The sequence below is a fragment of the Perognathus longimembris genome, chromosome 6 (genome assembly GCF_023159225.1).
Source record: "Perognathus longimembris pacificus isolate PPM17 chromosome 6, ASM2315922v1, whole genome shotgun sequence".
Lineage (NCBI taxonomy): Eukaryota > Metazoa > Chordata > Mammalia > Rodentia > Heteromyidae > Perognathus > Perognathus longimembris.
In genome coordinates, this window is record NC_063166.1 from 65,385,212 (window position 1) to 65,408,469 (window position 23,258).

Here is a 23,258-nt window from a genome sequence, read left to right on the forward strand (position 1 = left end):
GATAAATGCCATAGGTTAAATGCATGCTCTGGGCTACTTTCAATGAGGGGCTCCAGCATCCTTAGATGCTGGAATCTTCCACTCTCCAGGGGTCAATCCCCAGAGATGCTAAGGGGGTACGGCTTCAGGAGTTCTTGGGAGCCCACACTGCACTCTGCACTCACCAGCCTTGCGAGGAGTCAGAGTGTGGGCACCTTTACAAGGTAAGCGTCATGCAGGGGCGGAGCTGCTCCTAGGTGTACAGTGGGGAACAGGTGGGTCAGCTCACCCACTCTGTTCTTACCTGTCTCGGCGTCAGCGTTGCTATCTATAAAAAGTGCATGCAACAACCCCCTCCACCCGGGAAGCTGAGAGGACAGCAGATCAGGGCGCAGTGCCTGGTATCTAGAGGGTGCTTCACGAATGACACTCTGACTACATATTCATTCTGCATGTATGTGGGGGGGAGGGGCCTTGAAGTCAGGATCTGAACACTGTCCCTAGGCTCATTTTGCTCAAGGCTAGTACTCTAGCGTCAGTTCCGGCCCTTTCTGAGAGGTTTGTTGGAGATAAGAGTCTTGCAGCCTTTCCTGCCCGTGCTGGCTGTGAACCGTGATCCTCAGACCTCAGCCTCCTAAGTAGCTAAGATTACAGCCATGAGCCACCAGCACCCAGATACACACTCATTCTTTAGACAGCCAAAGGCACAACAAAGCTGCCCAGATATTCCAGGACCAGCCTCCATCCTGCTCCTGCAGCTGCCAGGAAAAACCCGAATCAGAAAGGAGCAAAAACAACGAAATCAGGCAGGACCTCCTCTACAGACTAATAATCCTCTAGGAGCCAAGGTTGCAGAATCACTTTTTAAACACACACGGGGGCTCAGGAGTTTCCCCCAGAGCAGCTGTGTGCAGACAGGTAAAGCCCTCTGCGTCACTGCAGCTTGTGGAGGTGGTGAGGTGGGGCAGGGGGGTCCTCTGGGAAGAATGGAGGCTTTCTGGGCTCCACACCCTGTTCAGATACAGGATGTAGAAGGACGATCCCACCCTGAGGCTGAGGTCCGAGCAGGGCTCTGACTGTGTGGACCCCAGAGAGCTGTGGCCGGCGCGTACTATTCTGAAAGAACCACGGAGGAAGGGTGTCCTGCTCATGCTCATCTCCAGGGGGTCCGCCTTGCCCAGCTTTCCTCCCTCTGACCATACATCTGAGGATGGATGTGGATCTCAGAGGTTCTCAGTCCTGGCTGTAGTTTAGACTCTCCTGGAATAATAAGTTCAGATGCCCACATCCCTACCAGTATAAGTACAGCTGAATATCCAGGGTGCAGCCTGGGCCTGGGATTTACTTCAGGTTCCCAGGTGGTTCCAGTGAGGAGCCAGGTGGGGGGCCACTGACCCCACCCCATCCCACTGACACTTGAGGCTCAGAGAGGGAAAGTGACCTGTCCAAGGTCACATGGCCTCTGCCCACCACAAGGGCATTTCCTACAAGCCAGGTGCTGCTCCAAGTGTCCCAGGCCTTCTGTCCCTCTGTCCTGCCATGCTCTAGGAGGGGTGTCAGGGCCACTGTGTGCAGCACCTTGTCCCAGGTCCCAGGCTGGCAATGGCTGTGCTGGGATGTGGGACTAAACAGGCAGGCTGTGACCCTCATGACCACTACACCCCAGAGGCCCAGTAACGACCATGACATCCCCCCACCATGCCCTCTCTGTCCTGACTAAACCTCGAATGGGAGCCATGACTATCACCACCTCACAGAGGAGAAACAGGACTCCACAGAAGCTGACCCTTGGTAAGACTACATGGTGGACTTCCTGTGGGTCTGCTCTTCAGCAGGTTCCCTGCACCCACAGAACACTCTGGAAAGCAGATACTGAAGGCACTTACTTAAAGAAAAAAAGCTGTGAAGTGGCACAGCACATATCACGCTGCCTCCCCGTCACCTCTGCCTCCCTTTCTCTCATCCACAGCATCCTTTAGGCCCAGATATGGTGGAAGGAAAGAAGCACTGGCTGAGGGGTACCTGAGCTACCTGCTTGCTGGCTGGGATTGGGCCAGGCCTGGCAAAATCAAGAGGAAACCCCCTCTCCTCCCTGTCAGACTTAGTGAGGAGATTTTGTTCCTACCAAAAAGGAAACATTATCTGGGTAAATGAACACAAGCCTAGTATTTGCCCTGGCAGACCTCTTGCAGTGGCATCTCTGTCCCAAATCGGACACATGTCAAGGTCGTCCATGATCTCAAGAGCTCAAGCTTGGGGCAACTGAAGGATCCACTCACAGAAGGCTGCACCTTTCACTATGACATTTCCAGATGTAGTATTCCTATGCAGCCAGGTGTTCTTTATTTTTGTTTTTATTATTTTGTCAGTCATGGGGCTTGAACTCAGGGCCTGGGCACTTGTCCCTTTTTGCTCAAGGCTAGCACTCTACCGCTTTGAGCCACTTCTAGTTTCCCCTTGGTTAACTGGAGATAAGAGTCTCTTGGACATTCCTGCCCAGGCTGACTTTGAGCCTCAATCGTCACATCTCAGCTAGGATGTCAGGCATGAGCCACCGGCACCTAGCTAGAAGCAGCTATGTACACGATGGAGCGGCCTCTTATGTGCTGATGAGATCTCTGTGAGGAGGTGGACCCGCCCTGGAGTAGCTATGTACACGATGGAGTGGCTTCCTACGTGCTGATGGGGTCTCTGTGAGGAGGTGGACCAGCCTTGGAGCCGCTTCTCCCGTCACTGAGGGCCTCGTTGCGAGAAGCATCCTGAGCCTGGGAAGCCCGTGAAGAGCAGAGTGCTGGCCCTTTCACCACAGCTCAGCTCAGGGAGTTTTTATTCAGCACCTGTGGGCCTTGCTCCTCTGAGGAGATGGTGTCTAGCATCTGCTGTGAATCTGGCTTGGACACTGATCCTACTTCTGGTCTTGACCATGTCTGGGATTTGGCTCTCACCTATGAATAGGGGGTTTGGTGGGTGGTGGATGGCCTGTGTGTGCAGAGAATCAGGGGGCCCGGAGGTAGAAAGAAGACCCTGGGCCTGACAAGAAACCCAAGGGAGTCACTCTGCTGCCTCACCTGGGTCCCCAAGTCCCCCACATGAGAACTGAGCCTGGGTGGATGACCCAGCTCTGCCCAGAGCCTCAGCACCTGGGAGAGCAACTACCTAATTCAGGGAACACACACAGAGCCAGGGCAGAGGCCCAACCTCACAGCCTGGCCCACCAGGATGGACGCTCAGCAGGGAACCTGAGCCCTGGGGAGTCTCCTCAGTGCTGCCTGTGAAGAAGACATCAGGAAATCATGCCCTGGCCCTCACCGCCTTGACCACACCAGTCCTCACTGGAGAGGAAAGACCAGGCACAGCTGTGAGGGAGCAGAGCCTCAGCCTGTTCTGTTTCCCCATGGCTTTCAGAGCAGAGCCTGGAACACACCAAGTCTTTCGGGCTTTGGCATGAAAAGAGTCCCGGGCTACCAAGAAGTGCTCCCTGGAGACAGCTGGCTTCTGACCTGTGATGGGAAAGTCACTCACACTGTCTCATCTTTCTTCTTTGGAACCAAGGGGCTTGGCTGTTTTACAGGAAGAAAAGGGACAGATGTTCCCACTGGCCAGCTGTACAGCAGGGAGACCAGGGGACAGATGTCCCCAGTGTCCAGCTGTGAAACCTTGCAGCAGGCCCTGTGCACACCCAGGCTTCCCTGACACATGGAGGGTGGAGCAGAGCATGAACTCCAGCTCCCTTCCTCCCCCCCCCCCCAACCCCGGCTCCTAGGCTCACAGAATTGAGGTTGTTATTCTGCACATACTGTCACACTCTAGGGGACAAAGGCAGCCATACTGTACTCACCACTCACAGACAGCTCAGTGCCTGATCCAGATTTAAACTCCCGGTCCCCAGAGGGCATCTTCTCGAACTTCACACAGTAGTAGGTGCCCGCGTCTGCTGGGGTGACATTCTGGATGCGGATGGAAAAGTCTCTGTTTTCTCTCTGTGTGGGATCTGCAACTGGTGTGACGCGGGGAGGGTATGGTTCTTTGAAATTGCAGATCAACTCCCGGCTTGGTCCTTTCCCCCTGAACCACTGGATGGGCCCCAAGGGGCGCAGAGAGGTCGCAGTGCAGCGCAGCATGGCCGACTGTCCAGCGGCAACAGACACTGCTCTGTCTGGCTGTATCACCTGCAGCTCATCTTCAGCTGCTCCTGGAGGAAACACGGCAGTTATTCAACCTGACGGGACCCCGTGAGGTTCCTGAACCCTGGTATTTACTATCCAAGCACAAACCAGGAGAGGAACATGAACCCAGCACACTGCCTGTAATGACAGTGAGCTCTCCCCCAGGCCTGGAACACACATACTATGAATGTAGAAATGGAGGCACGAAGTGCTGACTTGAGGCCAGCTGCAGGCTGATCGCCTGGGTCCTCTATAAAGAGCCACCTCTGATCTAGGCTTTGAATGGCTCATGACTGTAATCCTAGCTATTCAGGAGGCTAAGATCTGAGGATGAGAGTCTTACTTCTAATAAACTACCCAGAAAAGTCCAGAAGTCACACCGTGGCTCAATTGGTAGAGCCTTGAGCAAAAAGAAGCTCAGGGATGTATATATCTATAGATATATAGATAGCTATAGATAGATAGATCTGTAGAGATATCTATAGATACATATATATAGATGGATATCTATATATTGATAGGTATCACCTAGGCCACAAGTTCAAGCCCCAGGATCAGTACAAATAATAAATAGTTACCTTTAAGCTAGGGTTTCAAATCTGAATTCACCAGGAAGGAAGAAGCTGTGGGCAGAACAGCCTGGGGGGTGGGGAGTGCAGAGGAGGGACTCTGCATGGGGGTCGATTCTGTTTCCGGCCTGGAGTACAGTGGAGTGGGAGGACCCCTGTGCGCTTGCGCCTGTGCAGGGTGGTGTACCGCTGTCACCTGGGGCCCTCACCTGGGTGACTAAGAAGAACCCGGGGCCAAGTGTTGCCCTGGCTTGGCAGGGTCTTCCATGGTGCTCAGCCTCAGTGCTCTCACCCGAGACCACTTAGTTCTAGCCCATGTCCACACATGTCTGGCAGGACCGAGGACCGAGGCCGGGGAATAGTACTGAGAAGCCACATCTGGCCCTGGAGGTCATCTGACCTGCTTGCTACGTGGCAGACCCCTGGGTCACGCGTGACCCCGAGTCTATCCATCCCTTTTGAGTCCTTGTTTCTTTTTCTCAAGTGAGTAGAACATCCGTGTGGAGATTCTATTTGTGGGTGCTCTAGAATACCCATTTGAGGACCCCCAGCCTTCTGCCTTGTTTTGGAAAGAAAACAAGGCTGTGTATGTAAGTCCCTCCATACAGTGAATACACAGGAGGAGGCTGATGCTCAAACTTCACCCCATATTCCTCCGCTGATGCCTTTTGGGCCAGCCCTGTGCTTGTATTATGGGGCCTTGGACAAGGACCAAGTCAAGGACTCAAGGCACCAGGCTGGGCTGCTGACAGGAGTCCCCGGAGGTCAGCCATGGTGCCATAAGAAACCACTGAGCATGTGACAGGGACCCCCAGGTGGAGTGACTAGGGGGTGAGGGCGAGAACACAGCCAGGAAGATGACGGGGCAGAACAGGGGTGATAGGAGCCACGCTATGGATTCCCAGAGGAACTTCCAGGGGAACAAGGCAGGAGGTGGAAAGGAAGGATAGATCATAAAGCCTTGGAGAACCTTATTTACTCCTCAGTACTTACGGCAGGAATGGGGGTGGGGGGGTTGTTCCAGGATCTCTCTTGGAAATCAGAATATGAGGGCACTTAAGTCCCTAACAGACAACGCAGTACTTGTACATAATCTATCCCCATTCTCACTTTTGCAATCTGTCACCTCTTGGTAACTTAGCCAGTCATGTACTGCTCAATGACTGAGATGGTCATTAGGCAGTTTTATCATCGTGTGTGCACCGCGGCGTGTCCACACAATCCCAGACGGTCTGCTCCACTGCGCACCTGGGCTGGTAGCGTACACTATGTAGATGTGGCCCATGGTTACCCAGAGTGTGGTTACTCAGGACACCCAATGTAACACCTGACACAAAGGTCCTCATCCTGTATGGTTTATGAAGGAGTGGCAGGAGAAGCCTGTAGCTCTTCAACACAAATGCCACCGCTGTGGGGCTCACTGCATTTCTGATCTGCGGTTGGCGGAAGGTGTGGATGTGGGAACAGGAGGGTTGGAAGGGCCAGTCACATGCGCAAAGACCAATCCAGATGTGAGAGACACAGGGTCAGAGAGGGAAGACGGGATGGGGGCAGGGAGAATGAGGAAGACAGCAGCAGGTGTGGCAGCCTGGGTCCCCAGCTGGCCTCCTCCCTGACCCCCAACATGACCCCGTCCATCTGTCAGGGCTGCAACAGACTCCCTGCACAACTCAACTATCTGGGGACACCAACAGGAAGTCAGGATGGATGCATGGGTCCCACTGGAGCAGGGGAGCGGAACTGGAAACACAGGCACAGGCCAGCAGACCTGGGTAAGAGCAGGCTCCCTGAGGCAGCTCAGTCCCTACTCCCTGGGCCCCCATCCCACCATCCATAAAGCAAATGCACCCATCTCCCTTCCCCAAGTCATGAGGTGAAGTGGGACTTCTGGAGTTCCTAGCCCTATTACCATCACATACATAGCTCTGCTATATACAGTGGTGTGTCTCCATTGCTCTAAACCTCCCCCACCTCCCCATCTACTCTGGGGGATCCACAGGGACTGGCTTCTGGCACAGAGTAGGTCCTCCACAAACACATGCTGAGCAAACATCCTGATGGAGGGAAGACAGACTTGCTGCCATCTGTGACCCTTGGCAGATCCTCTGAGAATCTCTTCTTCCTTCCTGGGGTTCAGTGGAGCTCACAGTGGCCCCAGGGCACTGAAGCCAGCTCTTGGTTATTCTTATTCTTATCAATAACAGCGAGCTGGGGACGGTGAGTCAGCAGCAGCCGGTGAGGAGCGCAGTGCTCAGGAGGGCTGAGGAAGGCAGGCAGGAAGGCTCCCAGCTCCCAGGCAGCCGGCAAGGCAAGTCGGAGCAGGGCTATTCTTGTGCAGCCAGAGGCCGGGCATCACACCCCAGGCAGGCGACAATAAAATCTGGAGCTGGGTAGGGCTGGCTCCTTTCTATTTAAAAATTTTTTTATAGCTCCTCTCAAGCTCTCCACCAACTACAAGCCAGATTTAGGAAGCTTAATTAATTAGCTAGTGTTTATAAAGCGTTTGAAGAATTTTAAAAGTGCGACGTAAGTGCCAAATATTATTTTAATCTCTCTGTGTGTGTGTGTGTGTGTGTGTGTGTGTGTGTGTGTGTGTTTCCAAGAGTGCTTTTTTATTTTTCCCTTTCCTTTCCTTTTCTTGCTGTCTTTTCTTTTTCTCTACAGGTTCTGTTCTGGGAAGTAGGTTTGTTAAAAAAAAAAAAAAAAAAAAAAGAGATCACTCCTCGAGCCAGGTGCTCAGTAGCTCAAGCCTGCAATCCTAGCTACTCAAGAGGCTGAGATCGGAGGAAGATGATTTGAATCCAAGCCAGGCAGGAAAATGTGTGAGACTCTTATCTCCAATTAACCATCAAAAAGCCAGAGGCGGAGCGGTGGCTCAAGAGGTTAAGTACCAGTTTTGAGCAACAAAGAAAGCCAAGGCCCTGAGTTCAAGTCTTAGTACTGGTGTGAGCGCATACATACATACATACATATATACACATACACACACACACACAAACACACACACAGAACTCCTGTAGTCCAGCCCGTGGGGTCATTGATGCTGGTGCAGCAGCTCTCCCTGGCAGACCCATAGGTATGGCCTGGCCTGGGTGGGCGTGGCCTGGCCTGGGTGGGAGTGGCCTGGCTTAGGTGGGCTTGACCTGGCCCTCTTGGGAAGAGGGTATTACTATTACCTAAGAAAGAAAACATGTTGGGAGTTGCTCACCAGCCCCTTGCTAGGCTGGGTCACAGGGACCTGATCTCACAGTGCATCACTTCTAAAACAAGAGCATGGAACAAGATGAAAACAACCCCAAGGTTGTTTTAAGTGATAGAGTGGTTAAGGGAATGACAGCATATCCCATATGGGAAATTAGGGACAGACATAAAAAACCATTACCACAAAAACTATGGGACTGTGCATGTTCTTCGTGGCAGAATTTTAAATAACATGGTGGTTATGCAAATAAAACCATTCCCTGCAAAAGCATTTAGAGGAAGCAAAAAAGTATAAAAACAAAGTAATAATCTCATATAATATCATCAGAGATAACTGCAATCAACGCTTCACCATATCTTAGTTAAAATATGAGCCAATAAAAACAATGTAAAAATCATACCTTCAGATAGCTAAGGATATGTGCAAACATCGTGCTTTGCTCACTTCAAAGAATTCTTATAAAAATGGAAACTGAGAACATCTACCATTCAAGGAAAAGAGACCGGTTGAACCAGTCCAAGGTCGTGAAAACGGTGGTAGAGAATTACAACAGAAATACATCCAAAGTCAGAGTTGTCCAATGACTAGAGTCAATAAAATCCCAAGCTTCTAGTTCTGGTGGTGCAAAGGATCTTCAGGATTCTCTGTGCTTACTTTTTTTGAGTGTGCTGGTCCTATAGGGCTTGAACTCAGGTCCTGGGTGCTGTCCCTGAGCCTCTTTGCGCTCGAGTGTAGCAAGCACTCGACCACGTGAGCCACAGTGCCACTTCTGGCTTTTTCTGAGTTGTTTACTGGAGATAAAGAGTCTCACAACCTTTCCTGCCAGAACTGGCTTTGAACTGCGATCCTGAGATTTCAGCCTCCTGAGTAGTTAGAGATAACAGGTGTGAGCCATCAGCACCAATCCTGGGGCTTGAAGTCAGGGTTTGGGTGCTATCACTGAGCTTCTTTTGCTCAAGGCTAGTGCTGTACCACTTGAGCCATAGCACCACTTCTGGCCTTTTCTGTTTATGTAGCACTGAGGAATCGAACCCAGGGCTTCATGCATGCTAGGCAAGCACTCTACCACTAAGCCACATGCCCAGCCCTGTGATCACTTTTGAGTGGTAGACTTACACAGGATTTTGTTTTCTATTGTCAATTTGCATTACTTTCACAAGAGAAAAGATGAAGAAAAACTGTAATAATCAATCAATCAATTAATAAAACTAATAACAACTGCAAAGTACTATTCAGAGTTCTCTGGATTGTGAATCTAAACCAGATGGGGAGGCCAGGCATTGGGGGCTCATACCTGTAATCATACAGCTGATCAGAATGTTGAGATCTAAAGATTTTGAAGCAAGCCTCAGCAGGAAAATCGATGAGATTCTTATCTCCAATTAACCACCAAAATGCAGGAAGTGGAGCTGTGGCTCAAGTGGTAAAGTACCAGACTTGGGGGGGGGGGCAAAAAACGCCAAGCAAGGGCATGAGCCTCTGAGTTCAAGGCCCAATACCAGCACCCAAAATAAATGCACACTGTTAAGATTGCTCTTTCCTTTTTGTTTTGTTTTCTTCTTTCTACTCTGGGCGTTTTTAGATTTTCTACACTAGCCTGTGGTGTGTGGTGAGGCTAAGTGGGGGAACACTCGCCAAGTATGTGCAAGGCCCTCAGTTCAATCTCAAGGACTGAAAAGCAGAAACAGAACAAAGTATACACACATGCACACACACACACACACACACACACACACACATACACGTTACTACATGTCTACACTTGTTACTCATGCTACATGAGAGCTCCGGGCCTGAGTGCTGTCCCTCAGTTCTTTTGCTCAAGGCTAGTGCGCTACCACTTGAACCACAGCACTATTTCTAGTTTTCTGGCGGTTCATGGGAGATATGAGTCTCACAGACTTTCCTGCCTGGGCTGGCTTTGAACCATGATCCTCAGATCTCAGCTGAGAGCCACACTGTTTGACAGAACTTTCCCCCACCCCCACCAGGGATTCCACCTGTTTTGTTCACGGCTGTGTCACCACCCTCCCACTACACCTGCCTGCGAGGAGTTCTGCTCAAGAAATCCCCGCGGATGGCACTGACCGGTGGTGGGTCCAGAACACGAAGCCTGGAATCGAAAACCTGGCACCGTCACGTGTGGGGTTCCACACACAGAAGGAGACTAGGTAGAATATACATTTTCTTATCATTTTACAGTTGTATTCTACTAAAGTCTTTTTTGCTTCATGAACACTCTCCAGGCTTTGAGGAAGGACAGGAATGAACCAAAACATGAGGACGTTCTCTAGGAAGGAGGACCTCCCGTGGGTAGTGCAAGGAGTACAGGGCCTGGGCAGTGAGGGGTGAATGGGCCCAGCAGGAGGCTGAAATCTAAAGACCATGGTTTGAAGCCAGCCTCAGCAGGAAAACCCATGAGATCCTTACTTCTTCCAATCAACCACCAAAATGCAGGAAGTAGAGCTGAGGTTCAAATTGTACAGTGCCAGGCTTGTGCGGCACCACACCCTGGGCCGGGGCTGTGGTCGGCTGTTTCCATGTCCTCATGGTGCTCGCACACTAATTGTGAGGGCGGATTCTGAAGGAATCACACAAGCGCTTGACTGCATCTGGGATGGACACTGCTGATGCTCTCGGAACTGGGGGGTGGGGGATAGGGAGGGGATGACTCCATCTCCCCCTTGTGCCTACTGTCCACCACTCTGCTTCCTGTCCCTGCCTCAATTGGCTGAGATGCCAAATGCTGGGCCATGTGTGTCAAATGCGGCCTGCGCGGGCAGTAAGGCGGGGCACGGAGCACTCACTGCCGTGCACAGGGACGCACACCTTCAGTTCTATAGAGATACATGGGTGGCTTTTTTGAGATGAAAGGAAGAGGCAAATAGTTGTCAAAAGTGAGAAAACAAGGATGGCTTTCCTGATAAGAAAAACAAAACAAAACAACTTCCAACTTAGAAGTGAAACCTGCAGCAAAGAGGCAGGATGGCCTGGAAGAGGCAGGAAGACAGGGAGACCTGGAAGGCAGGGAGGGCGGGAGGCCCGGAGGGCTGGCAGTGCTGATGAGCAGAACGCCACCGGCAGCCGTAGAACCCGGAGGTGACAGAGCAAGGCTTGCAGGGCGGCCCCGCTGGCACGGTGACAGGAAAAGCCCTGTAAAAGCATGTGTTCTGTAAACACCCTTTGGACCGCGATGGCCTCCGGGGACCAGAAGAGGCAGGGAGAGAGCACGAGGAGGTCACCAACACCACATCCACTTGGCCGGCTGCCTCAGCCACCTCCAGACCTTCTTCCCACTGCCCCCAGCAACAGAGGACGGAAGCAAAGACTGGGAGGGAAGCGGGGAGGCAGAGGCTATCTCCTCGGAATCTCCAGGCCCAGGCTTACTCTGAGCTCCGGGCTGCACGGCCATCCCCTCATGAGGTAATGAGCAGACGAGACAGTGCCACGGGGCCCAGGCGCCTGTAACCACCGCCTTCCTGCAAGGCAGAAATAACTCCTGAGCCTAGAACCCTCCCGTGACACCGCCTCAGCCTAGACGGGGTCCCCTCCAGCTCAGGCCTCCCCATCTTTGGGCTGCCAAGGACACGCACATATTCCCCCCCCCCCCAGCTGGGAAAAAGGTTCTCTTAAAAGCAACACACATTTATTAGATGACATTTGCCAAGGTTTCTGAGCCCTGCCTGCCGGCAGCAGACAGTCTCCAGGTGGAAATTTCCCTCCCCTACCCCCCGAGCTGACACTACTCACTGACTTTTTATTGAGCTTTCAGCCGCCTGGAAAAGCTCTTTGCAGGCAGGGTTCTTAGTTCCCTGAGCCCACACGGTGCCCATGCAGGGAGCAACAGGTTGTCAGTCCATGCAGCAGACAGGGGAAATCGAGGCTAAGGGTGGACTACAGGGTCTGTCAGGAAGAGGCCGGGCTGAGCCCATGCTGAGCCCTCCAAACCCCAAGCCCTAGCTGGCCACGTTGCAGCCCTTCCTGTACCTGAGTTTCACATGTACACCTGCGTCCCAGCTCGTTCACCATCACCTAACACGGGATCAGCATTCTGTGCCACTGAACTAAACACAGAGTCTGAACCTTCTTGGTCACAGCAGAGATCTTCTTTCATCGGTCATGGGGCTTGAACTTGGGGCCTTGGCATTATCCCTGAGCCTTTTTGCTCAAGGCTAGCATTCTACCATGTTGAGCCACAGCACCATTTCTGGTTTTTGTTCTGTTTTGCTTTTCTGGTGGTTAATTGGAGATAAGAGTGTCATGGACTTTCCTGATCGTCAGATCGCAGCTCCCCTGAGTAGCTAGGATTATAGGCATGAGCCACCAATGCCCAACCTCGGAGATCTTTTGTGCTGTCTGAAGTGGGAGCTCTGTGGGCCGGGGTCCGCGGCACAATCAGTCCTGGCCTACAGAGGTGGCCCTGTGTCATGTGGCAGTCAGGAAATGGGCTCCGCCTGTGCCCCTGGCCTTGAGCCTCCTCTTGGAAAGCAGGTTTTCACACCTACCAGCTCCTCCTTCTGAACCCTATGGGTAAACCCATCCCCTGAGGATCAGACCTCAAGCTGAGGTCCTGGGAGGCCCAGTGATGAGTAGACCAGACATAGTTCCCGTTCTTATTTGGTTTATATCCTAGGCTGGAAGACATGGTTGAAATCATGAAACGAGTACAGAAATGGTTTGAAGCCAAAGCTGGCACAGTAACAAGAGGATCACAAGGAGGACCTGGTCCACCTGAGAAAGGTGTCCACACTGGTGACTCAACGGCTGAAACGTGTAGGACTGAAAGGACAGGGGAAGTGTCCCAATCATAGAGGACAGGAAGTGCAAAGGCCCTGGGGTTAGAGAGAAGATAACAGATGAAGCCCACAGGGAAAGGACAAGACAGGATAGGGTGCTGGATTAGACATGTTCCAAGCAACACATTGTAAGGATGTGGATATTAATCTACAAACAGTGAGAACACAGAGCAGGACCAAAGACAGGCTCCCTGCAGCTACTAGGATGAAGAGACTAAGAGGGCAGAGGCAGCAGTGAGAAACCTGTGGACTCACATCCCAGCTCTGCACAAAAAACTGTGAGACCTTGTGCAAGTCACTTTACCTCTCTGTGTCTCCCTCTCCTCAACTACCCAATGGGTAAAATAACAGCTGCCACCTCTCAGAATCACATGATCCTGTGGCACTCAATCTTAGATACCCAATAAATTAGATCCTGCTTGGCCTGGCTCTGACTTGTTAACTCTTCCCATCTCTTTCTCTTTCATACTTCTCTCTCTCTCTCTCTCTCTCTCTCTCTCTCTCTCTCTCTCTCTCTCACACACACACACACACACACACACACTCACACACACGTCTCCTTGCTAGCCTTGGATATAGCAAGCTGTGCCAGCCCCTGGGCCTTTGCACTTCTAGTGCAAAAGCAGAAATGGAAGGTTCCATGAGAGCAGGCATATTTGTCTGTCTTGTTCCCAGCTGTCCCTCCAAGTACCCACAGCACGTCCTACACAATCAGAAAGCCTTTGCTGAACGGGTATTTATAATTCAATGACCCTAACAAGCACAGCAAAAGAGGAGCCATGGCTTGGAGCTTAGATCCTGACTCCTTAACTCTCTGTGGCCTTGGCAGGAGCCGAGAGTAGCTTTGGGGAGCTGCGATTTCCTTATCTGTACTGGTGACTCATGCCTGTCATCCTAGCTACTCTAGAGGCGAGATCTGAGGATCATTATTCAAAGTCAGTGGGGCAGAAAAGTTCCCATGAGACTCTTATCTCCAATTAACCACCAGGAAACTGGAAGTGGCACTGTGGCTCAAAGTGGTAGAGCACTAGCCTTGAGGCAAAGAGCGCAAGGACAGCACTCAGGCCCCAAGTTCAAGCCCCATGATGGACCAAAAAGAAAAATGAAAATAAGGAAGAAGATCTCCATGCTGTGGGGCCCCAACATGAGGATGTGAGGATCAGACCACGACCCTTGAAGGGATGGAGGCCACGTCTGGATGGAAAATGGCACAGGCATCCAGCATTTGCTTTCCAACTCTCTCCCACTGCTGCCCGCACCGGGGGCCAGGAGAATGAAGAACAGCTGATTGGCGTCGAGGCTGGGGCCTCATGACATCACCCCTCCTGGTTCTGCAGATCTGAAATCTTCCTAAGTGAGATCCACGAGAGAACATGTGCCCAGGCCTCAGCCTGTGCCAGGCAGGCGTGCACACCGAGTCTGTGCTTCCTTCCACCCCAGGCTTCCGGTTCTGGAGGAGGTGAGGGTCAGCTTGAGGGATGGGGCAGGAGAGGTGGCTCTGGCATCACCACCCACCTGCTCCAGCCGGCCCTCCCCACCTTCAGTCTCCTCCTGATTGGAGCACCTGGTCTCGGGTTCTTGCACAGATCTGCAGCATCTAACACCCTGCACCCCCATGTGGCTGTGCCAGGAAATCTGACAGACACGGAGAGCCGGTGCTGTGTCTCACTTCCACCTCAGCCGTTTCCTCTCTCCCTGGATGGACCCAGGGCCTGGCCAGGGCACCTGACGGGGAGACCCGCCCCAAGAAGGCACGGTCAGGAGACCGCTACTCTTTCAAGTTAGCAGGAAGACAGCATCAGCTGTTAAAACAGACACTTCCCTCCCCGGCATGGATGAAAGAAAAGATGGGGTCAGAAACCTGGTCTTGTAAACCTGCTGCCCCCACCATGGACATGCTGATACCAGGAGAGGAGACCTAAGACAGCAGGGTGCCAGCAACCTGGGCCTCAGTTTACTCCCTGCCGAGCAAGGCTGGGGGTGGGGGGGAATGAGGAAAGTATCACATGACCTGTCACAGCTGGGCTCTGTGAGCAGACTGATCTAAATGGGTCAGCAGCCACTGGATTTGGACACTGAGTGACCTTGGGCAAGCCATGGCCCCCCTCTGAGCCCCACTTTCCTCAGGACCATGGAACACGCCACCACCCCGGGTTGCCACAAGTTCTTTCGGAGGGGATGGGGGAGCCACACACTGAAGTGCAGAGCCCAGAAACAGGCCAGAAATGATGGTTATCTAACCGTCTGACTTCAGCATTTGCCCACAGAACTCAGGATCCCGTCACATTTCTGGCTTTCACGGTGGAATTCTCCAGCACTCTAAGAAGCTTGGGGTGCCTCCCCCACCTCCTCGTCCCAGGGGTGGGGGTGGGGGCCTAGCCTGCCAACTCAATCAGCCACTTTCTCCCCTGGCTGCGCTGCCCACTCCTGGCTTTCAGAGTCTTGTAATCCCGCAATTTTGAGTCTACACAGCGACACCTAGAGGCAGATGAGCCACAGTACAGTGCTGGGTTCCAGAGGCAGGAACAGGCAATTCCTGCCTGACCAGCCCAACCAGCCCTCCCCAAGGCAGCAAGCAAGGGTGGCTTCAAGGAGTAGCCTTCCCAGAGGACAGCGATGACCCTCACTGCCTCAAGGATCCTGGCTCTTTCCCCCATGCTTTCTAGGTATCGGGGCCGCTGCTTGTTGCTTCACAATGCTCACCCAATTTTACAGCTACAGAAACCAAAACCAAAGACAGCAATAGCCAAGGGCATGCATATTGAACACCAACTGCACCCTAGGCAAACTTCAGGCATCGTACTTGTGTGAATGGGCCCAGGCCTTGCTCAAGTGCTGCTAAGTGGCATTTCACAGAAGGGAAAACTGAAGCCCAGCAAAATTCAGGAACTAGACTGAAGAAGTAGCATAGCTGAGCTGACATCCGGGGTCCCAGGACACATGTCAGCATAGACCATGCATGCCTCTACAAGGAGACACATCTGAATCAAGCAAGTGAGACACACCATCAAGGAAGGTGGAGAAAACAGGCAACAGCCTCAGGGAGGGGCAGGAACAGGATGGACTAAGGTAGAGACCATATGGGTTCAGCGTAGCACTTGGGTTTGTATAGTCACCAAACTTAAGGCAGGCACCAGCGGCTCACACCTGTTGTCCTTGCTACTCAGGAGGCTGAGATCTAAGGATCTTGGTTCAAAGCCAGCCTGGGCAGGAAAATCCGTGAGCTTCATCTCCAATTAATCACAGAAAAGGCTGGAAGTGGCATACAGTGGCTCAAATGGCAGAACACTAGCCTTGAGCAAAAAGGAGCTCAGGGACAGTGCCCAGGCCCACAGTTCAAGCCCCAGGACTGGCAAAAAAAAAAAAAAAAAAGCGCCAAATTGGGTCAGGCTGTGTGCTGGTGGATTTTGTACAAACGCAACACTTCTGGTTCACATGTTCAGCAACATGGGAACAGAGCAGCCTGCAAAGCTCCTGTCAGCCACCTTGTAGCATCAGTACAGGTCAGCCTGTTTTTTTTTTGTTTTTTTTTTAAAAAAGGGTGCAGAAACAGAGCTTTGCCAGCAAGGACTCCCAGCACCGGCTGGTGCTTTGGGTTCTTTTTTAAGGGAAACTTGGACCATGAGCGCAACAGTTTTGAGCTGAGGAGAGACATGACGAGAAAGGTGTTGACAAGTCAGGGATCTGAGCACAGTTAAAAAGAGTGGCTGGGGGGAGGGGACCCCCCCATCAGTCCAAGACTACAAATAAGAAAATAACCTGTCGCACGGAGCCCTTGGAAGCAGCGAGCGAGCGAGCGAGCGTGTGGGATCCGAACAACACTTTTAGACTCCCTTCCTCTACCACACCCCCTCTCCATCTGTCACAAAGGGCACCAGGAAGATGCAGAAGGAATGTTCCAGCTCTGAGGGCTCCAGAGCCTGGCAGCCCAGATGGGGGGGGAGGGAGGGGCCCCCTCACCCAAGCCACATCGCACCCCATGTGTCGTCACCTGTGTTGCCAAGGGGCTGCCACTGTCCCACTCAGCACACTGTCAAGAATATCTGCCCCATCTACAACTCTCCACCTTAGCACTGAGATGGGGGGGGGGGGGTAAGCTCCCACCCCTCTAGCAAGGGACTAAGTAATCCTGGTGAAGTTTGACGCATCTCTCCCATCAGAAACCACCCAGCAGGAAAGGCTGTATCCAGGATCCTGGCTCCCTCACCACTTGGTCCTGGGATGGAGGTAAGTCCCCAGTGCTTTACACTTGATTTTCCTCATCTGTAAAATGGGGATGGAAGCCAAGTCAGATGATGCACGAGTTACTTAATAACCATCAGCTTTTTCTCCTCCTCCCTCCTTGAGCACAGGGTTCATGTGGGGACTTCATCCATGCCGAATGAATGAATCACATCACAAATCTCCACGGGGTTGCTGAAGGGATAACCAAAGGCCAAAAAGTACCCAGAAACCCCTGCAGCACTGAGGACCTTACAAGAGCCAGGCCAACATGAGAACCAATCCCCCACACACGCCCCCTTTCTTTTCCTATGAAAGAGGAAGTGAGAATAGTTTTACCACTCTGGAAAGCACAGTACAGCCACACAACTTGCCACACTCTACCTTCCCCAGCGTCGCAAAGTCTCTGGGCACCCCCTGTTGCTTCCCAAAACCAAACCCCATGTGAAGGACTTCATCAGAGGTCTGTAAGGGAGGTGTGCCCCTGAAGTCCCAGGGCCCAGGGAGGGCCAGGTGAGCATGGGTCAGGGGCAGGCCCCAGAGCCAGGCTCTTTCAGCGTCCCCATGTCCCCCCATTTAGCGACACCAAGAAACAGACCTTCCACAGGCTTCCAGAACACTGGGTGGTGACTTCACCAGAATCATTTTAGAATTTCCCTTTGGCAGCATCTGTGCCAAACACAATCTTGAGCAAGTTCTTCCCCTGTCTTCCCCCCACCAAGATAATCCACATGACCGTCCCCACCCCCGGGGGATCATGTGAACCCCCAGAAGTCACGTGATGCTTCCCAGGATGACAGCTCTGCCTGAGACACAAGCCTGCCACCAGCGGTCCTTCAATCCACAGCTGTCTCCGAAGCCTGACATTTGAGTTTCTCACTCGAAACAAATCCATTTTCTTAGAAAATTGGACAACCGCCTCTCCTCCCTTCTTGCCTTTCTAAGCTCGTCGTCGCTCTACGAGTTTGCCGTAAATTTTACGCCCCAAACCACAGGAATAGACAGAGACCTGGAGCCCACCTTCCACCCCCCACCCCCATTTGCCAGACAAATCGGTCAAGTCCATGCCTGGGCCCAGGGTATGACTGGACCCCCACAGGAGCCCAAATGAGGGGGTACAGGGAGGCTCCAGCTCTGAGGATCGGACCCAGTCCTTGGCCACCCCTCCCACCCTCGCCAAGGGGTCATCATTCTCACCACCTAGGATTTATTTATTTCAAAGTTAATCTGGGCCCCTCTGCTCCTTCCGCTTTTGTGGGCTATTGACGGTGAATGGATTGGAACGGAAGTTTTATGACCCAATCTTTACCATTTTATAGATTGTTTTTATAGGTAGGGGGGGGTGCTCAGAGGAAACGTGCTGGTGTTTCTAGGCAGCGCCCCCGGGAAGGGCAGGCTGCCCATCTGAACACTTGCTAATCAGCGTCACCACTCGTTGGCCAGGCACTGAACCACAGGGTCCTGGTCGGAGCAGGGTCTAGAATAGATACTTAGAAATTAGCTGGGGCCCAGTTTCCTGCTTCAGGAAAATTAAGCACTTTCGGAGAAACGTGTGTGCATTTCCCAACCAGGGAGGATAACAGGGCAGAAACTGGGACTTTTTTTTTTTTTTTTTTTTTGCAGAGCATAAATGGCCTGCTTGGGCAGACAGGGGCATTGGAGATCAGAGAGCCACTCACAGGAGAGATAGGAAATGTATCAGTGCTTTGACCACCAGGCAAGGCAAGGACCGGTTTGTAACTGAAAGGCTCTGAGGGCAGAAGGGGGGCTGCTTTGTGGTTCTTGGGGTTCAGGGAAACTGCCGGGCACAGAGAAGCTGCCCGGCTTCACCCTCCACTTCTTCCACCCACCCTGCTAGGTCTCTCTTCCTCCCTGATATCAGATGGCTACTGGGCTCCATGCAAACGCAGATCAACAGACCTAGAGCCCACCTTTCCCAGGCTTGCTCAAAGGAGGGGTGGTGGGGACCCCTCTGCCCATAGAATGCTGCTCCAAGAGGCCAGTAAACTAGATGGCCGTTCTCTCCCTCCCCAGCCCCTGGAACGCCATTTATCTCCCTGCCCCTCACGCCCTCCCAGGAGACCCAGGATTTTGCAAACCCCCTTTAAGAAGCAGGACTCCTAAATGGTGACCTCACCCCTTGGCGAACATACATTGGCCTCCGGAGCCGCCTACCTGCCTGCCTGCTTGCCTGCCTGCCTGCCTGAGACAGCCAGGTGTTTGATGTAGGCCAACAAAAAGACATGCTCAGAGCCACAGGTAACAGCCCCGCAGAACACCTGAACTGCAGGGAGCTGCCTCTGCCGGGAGAAGATGGGCAGGGGGGAAAGCCGGAGCAGGCAGCAGGCGAGCAGAGGAGGGGCAAAATGGGGAGAGGCTGAGCCACTGCCGGGCAGTCCACCCCGTCTTCCCCGAGGATGAGGATCTGTTGATCGCAGTGGCTCACCAGGGCCTGCCGCCCTCGCTCCCTCCCTCCCTCTCTCTCTCTCTCTCTCCCTCTCCACACAAACATTGCCGGACTCTGCTTGCTGCAGGGACGGCTCACTCTCCCCTAATTCCAACAGCTTGTCTCATTCCAGATGGCACCAGAGACCCTCTGCTCCCACCCCCTCTCTCCAAGTCTAACCTGTGGAAAGCTTAAGTCTAGTGAGAAAGCTGCTAGGGGAAGCCAGGAGCCCCCAGCCCCTGCCAGCACTGACAGTCACGGCCGGTCTTGCCTCTTCCATCCGACTGGGCAGGGGCTGGGCATAACAACTCACATCCACGTCCCGGTGCCCGGCGGGAGGGCTGCACACGGTGCGGGGAGACGAGCCCCCCTCTCAGGAAGAGTTCTACCCTAGACTGTGTGACCTTGGGCAAGTGGCTGGCCCTCTCTGGGCCTCAGTTTCTGCATCTGTAACCCTGGTTTACAGGAATAACCACCCCCCCCCCACACACACACATACACATAACCGGGTACACATTGGGACTGCCGAGCTGTAGCCCGGCGGCTCCCGGGGTCTGTCGGCGAGGCCGGAGCCCCGCGGTTCGGGGAGGGAGTCGGGCGCTTACCTGACCAGGCGCAGGACGCTGCGAGCAGCAGGCAGAGCAGCGGCCCGAGGCGGCCGGGGGCCGGGCCGGCGGGCTCCATGGGCCGCGGCTGCGGAGCGAGGAGGGAGACGGCGGTGAGTGCGCGCTCGGGCGGGCGGGCCGGCGCGGGCGGGCGGGCAGGCGCGGGGAAATGACTAAGGCCCCCTCCCCCTCCCCCTCCGCCCCCTCCCGCCCCGATCCGAGCCCGGAGCCGCCGCCGCCGCCGCCGCCGCCGCCGCGGGGATCGGAGACCCCCCGCCCCCCTCCCTCCGGGAGAGATGGGGAGACCGAGGCGGGGAGGCACCCCAAGAGCGCCAGACGCGGCCGGGGACGGCGAGGGGAGGAACCGGACCCGAGGGAGCCAGGCGGAGAGCCAGAGACACAGGGAGGCGATCGAGGGGGGAGAGAGCGAGCGCGCAGAGAGAGAGAGAGAGGGAGAGAAAGAGAGAGAGAGGGAAAGAGCGAGCGAGCGAGAGAGCGCGAGCGAGAGAGAGCGAGCGCGCGGGGGCGCAGCGCGGGAACGGAGCGCCAGGGCCAGGCGAGGGCAGCGCGGGGACCCGGGACCGAGCGCCCGCCGCCCCCGCCGCTGCCCACCTGCCCCGCCCGGCTCCGCGCCGTGCGCCCGGCCGCGATCCCCGCGCCGCGCCCGGCCCCGTCCTCTCTCGCCGCCTCCCTCCCGCCCCCCCACCCCCTGCCCGCCCGCCGGTCCGTCCGGAGGCCGCGGGGCCCGGGCCGCCCGCACCTTCCCGCCCCGCGCCGCCCGCCCGCGCGCGCCCGCCCGCTGCGCCCCGGGACCCGCGGGGGCAGCGTCCCCCGCGCCACGCCGGCCCCCGCACCCCTAGAGGCGGCCCGCGCCGCGCGTCCGGGCTGGGGACCCGGCGACCCCCGCGCCCTGCGCCCCGGCCGCCGCGCGCGCGCTGCGCCCCCCACCCCCCCTCACCCCCACCTCCCGCGCCCTGCCCGCCCGCGGACCTGCGCCGGCGGGAAGGACGCCGGGGCTCTGCTAGCGCCGCCCGAGTCGCCCCGAGGCCCGGCCCGCTCCACTTTGCGCAAACTTGTTTTTCTAAGGTCGGCGCTGCCAGCTGCCTACATCGTCCTCTTAAGGTGGACTGGGGAAGTTGCGGCCAGTCGGCCGGCCGACCCACCCGGGCCTCCGCCACGGGCTCCGCAGCTCCCAGCTTCCCCAGGGCGGGGAGGCTAGAGACGGGCGGCGCGGCCCGTGGCAGGGAGGGGCGCGCGGGGGGTGGGGTGGTGTTTGCCTTTAGCCCCTCCCCAAAGTGCCGTGCGAGGCTCCCCAGATCCCAAAGCTAGAGGGGGGCCTGGGGTGGGTGGGTGCGCGCGAGCCCCAGGGACTCTGGTCTGCCAGCGCTGGGCCGAGGTGAAGCAAAAGCAGGAAGTGGATGCCGGGGAAGGGGGAGAGGAAGGAGAGAGGGATGGTACAAAAATAGCGTGTGTGTAGGAAGGACTTCAGTGCCGCCTGGAAAAGAGGCGCTCGGGGAGAGGAGGGGAGCAGGCAGGGGCCCTGGCAGGGGAAGCAGAGGGCCAGGACGGGCTTCCCTGCGAAGGGGGTCTCTGGATAGGGGCCTCTCCTTCACCCCGGGCAGATTCAGGGTCGAGGAGTACCGGGGTTGGGGGGGGGGCGGTCAGGCCCTAGAGGAAGAGGAGCAGGAGGAGAGGTGGGGCCCGAGGCCTGGGGTCCGGGAGGATGGAGCTCTTCTGGAGGGAATGCCCTGTTTACCAGCAAAAGCCAGGTGGACGCCGGGATCCGCAGCGCGGTGGTCATTGGGCAGAAGGCGCTGGCGTGAGCGAGGGAAGTTCGAAGCCCTCTACTCGGAGAGCTTCCGAGCTGGAAGTAAGCTCCGAGATAGCCAGTTATATCTCCCAGTTCAGGGACTTGGTGGAGCAAAGTGGGAAAAGTGGCCTGCATGGGAATGGAGGAATGGAGGCTCAATGCTGGAGGATGCTTGCCTAAGGCTACACAAGGCCGGGGAGGGGGTGGGGGTGGAGGCGGACAATATGAAGCTGTAGTACTCACTAGACACTATGTTGAAAATGCACCATACAACTTGTGGGTGGGGAGGGGCGGGGAGACGTTGTCCAAAAAGAAATGAGCTCTTTACCTGACTTATGTAACTGTAACATTCTGTACATCACATATATATATATATATATATATATATATATATATATATATGAGCCAGGCACTGGTGGTTGGTTCATGCCTGTAATCCTAGCTACTCAGGAGGCTAAGATCTGTAAGGGTTGAGGTTCCAAGCCAGCCTGGGCAAGAAAGTCTGTGAGACCCACATCTCCAGTTAACACCCCCTCCCCTCCCCCAAAAAGCTGGAAGTGAAGGTGTGGCTTCAGTGATAGAGCACCAGCCCTGAATGAAAAAGCTAATGAAAAAGCTAAGGCATAGCACCTAGTACCTGAGTTGAGTCCCAATACCATCCCCAAAGAAAAAACAGTTAAGAATTTTTGACTCCCAGGCCCAGTGATGCCCCTCCTTCCTCAGGCCTCCTGCTGGAATGTTTGGTTCTTGTTTGGTTCTGCTTTTCTTTGCAGGCGGGGCTTAACTTTTCTCAGGTTTCCTGAGCTGTGTAGACTTGGGGAAACACTTTGTTGTTTCTGAGCCTCAACTTCCTCATCTAAAATGAGGCAACAGTGGGTACAAACCTAGATGGGTCAGCATGAGGTTGAGCTGATCCATACACTGCATTTTAAAGAACCTGACACCCACCAAGGACAGTGTTTGCTAACTCCCAGGTTCTGTGGAAGTGCAAAGGAATTTTCATTTTCCTGGGCATGGGAAATTATCACAGGATAGAAACAATGTAGAACAAAGTCGAAACAATGAGAACAAAGTCGAAACAATGAATGAACCCAGCAGATGGGCTTACAGAGTCGGGCCAGAGGGTGAGAGCTCATTTATGTTAGGGCAGCAGGTAGATGAAGTTCTCCCTTCCATATATGTGTAGGCTGAAGCACAATAAGGAATGCAAAGCCAAGACCTAAGAACAAAAGAGTCCAGGGAGAGAACACAGCACAGGCATAGACCAAGGTCCTGAGGTCAGCTTAGCTGGAGGATGGTCTGGCTGGGTAGCTTTGAGAGCTAGGTAGACAGCCTGTGTTTACTCTGCAGGTGGGAATGGCTGGAGGGGTCTAGAAAGGAGAGTGCTAGGTCGGATTTAGGTGTTCAAAATGCTTCTTGACTGGGGGGGGGGGGGCTTGGCAGAGGGGATGAGAGAATGGAGGT

At 54.4% G+C, this 23,258-nt stretch overlaps 1 protein-coding gene across 2 annotated transcripts in view; it reads right to left on the reverse strand.

Moving 5' to 3' along the window:
- The window catches only part of LOC125353330 (tyrosine-protein phosphatase non-receptor type substrate 1-like), a 38,796-nt gene extending 17,593 nt beyond the window's left edge, over positions 1-21,203 (reverse strand). The window contains exons 1-3 of one of the 2 annotated variants that reach the window (XM_048348929.1): positions 20,975-21,203; positions 19,985-20,072; positions 3,818-4,171 (exon numbers count right to left, since the gene is read on the reverse strand). In XM_048348929.1, coding sequence (XP_048204886.1) covers positions 3,818-4,171; positions 19,985-20,063 — 433 coding nt within the window. In that variant the 5' untranslated portion in view covers positions 20,064-20,072; positions 20,975-21,203. The remainder of the gene's footprint in view (positions 1-3,817; positions 4,172-19,984; positions 20,073-20,974) is intronic. The other variant, XM_048348930.1, reaches the window with a different exon arrangement.
- Positions 21,204-23,258: the final 2,055 nt, after the last annotated feature.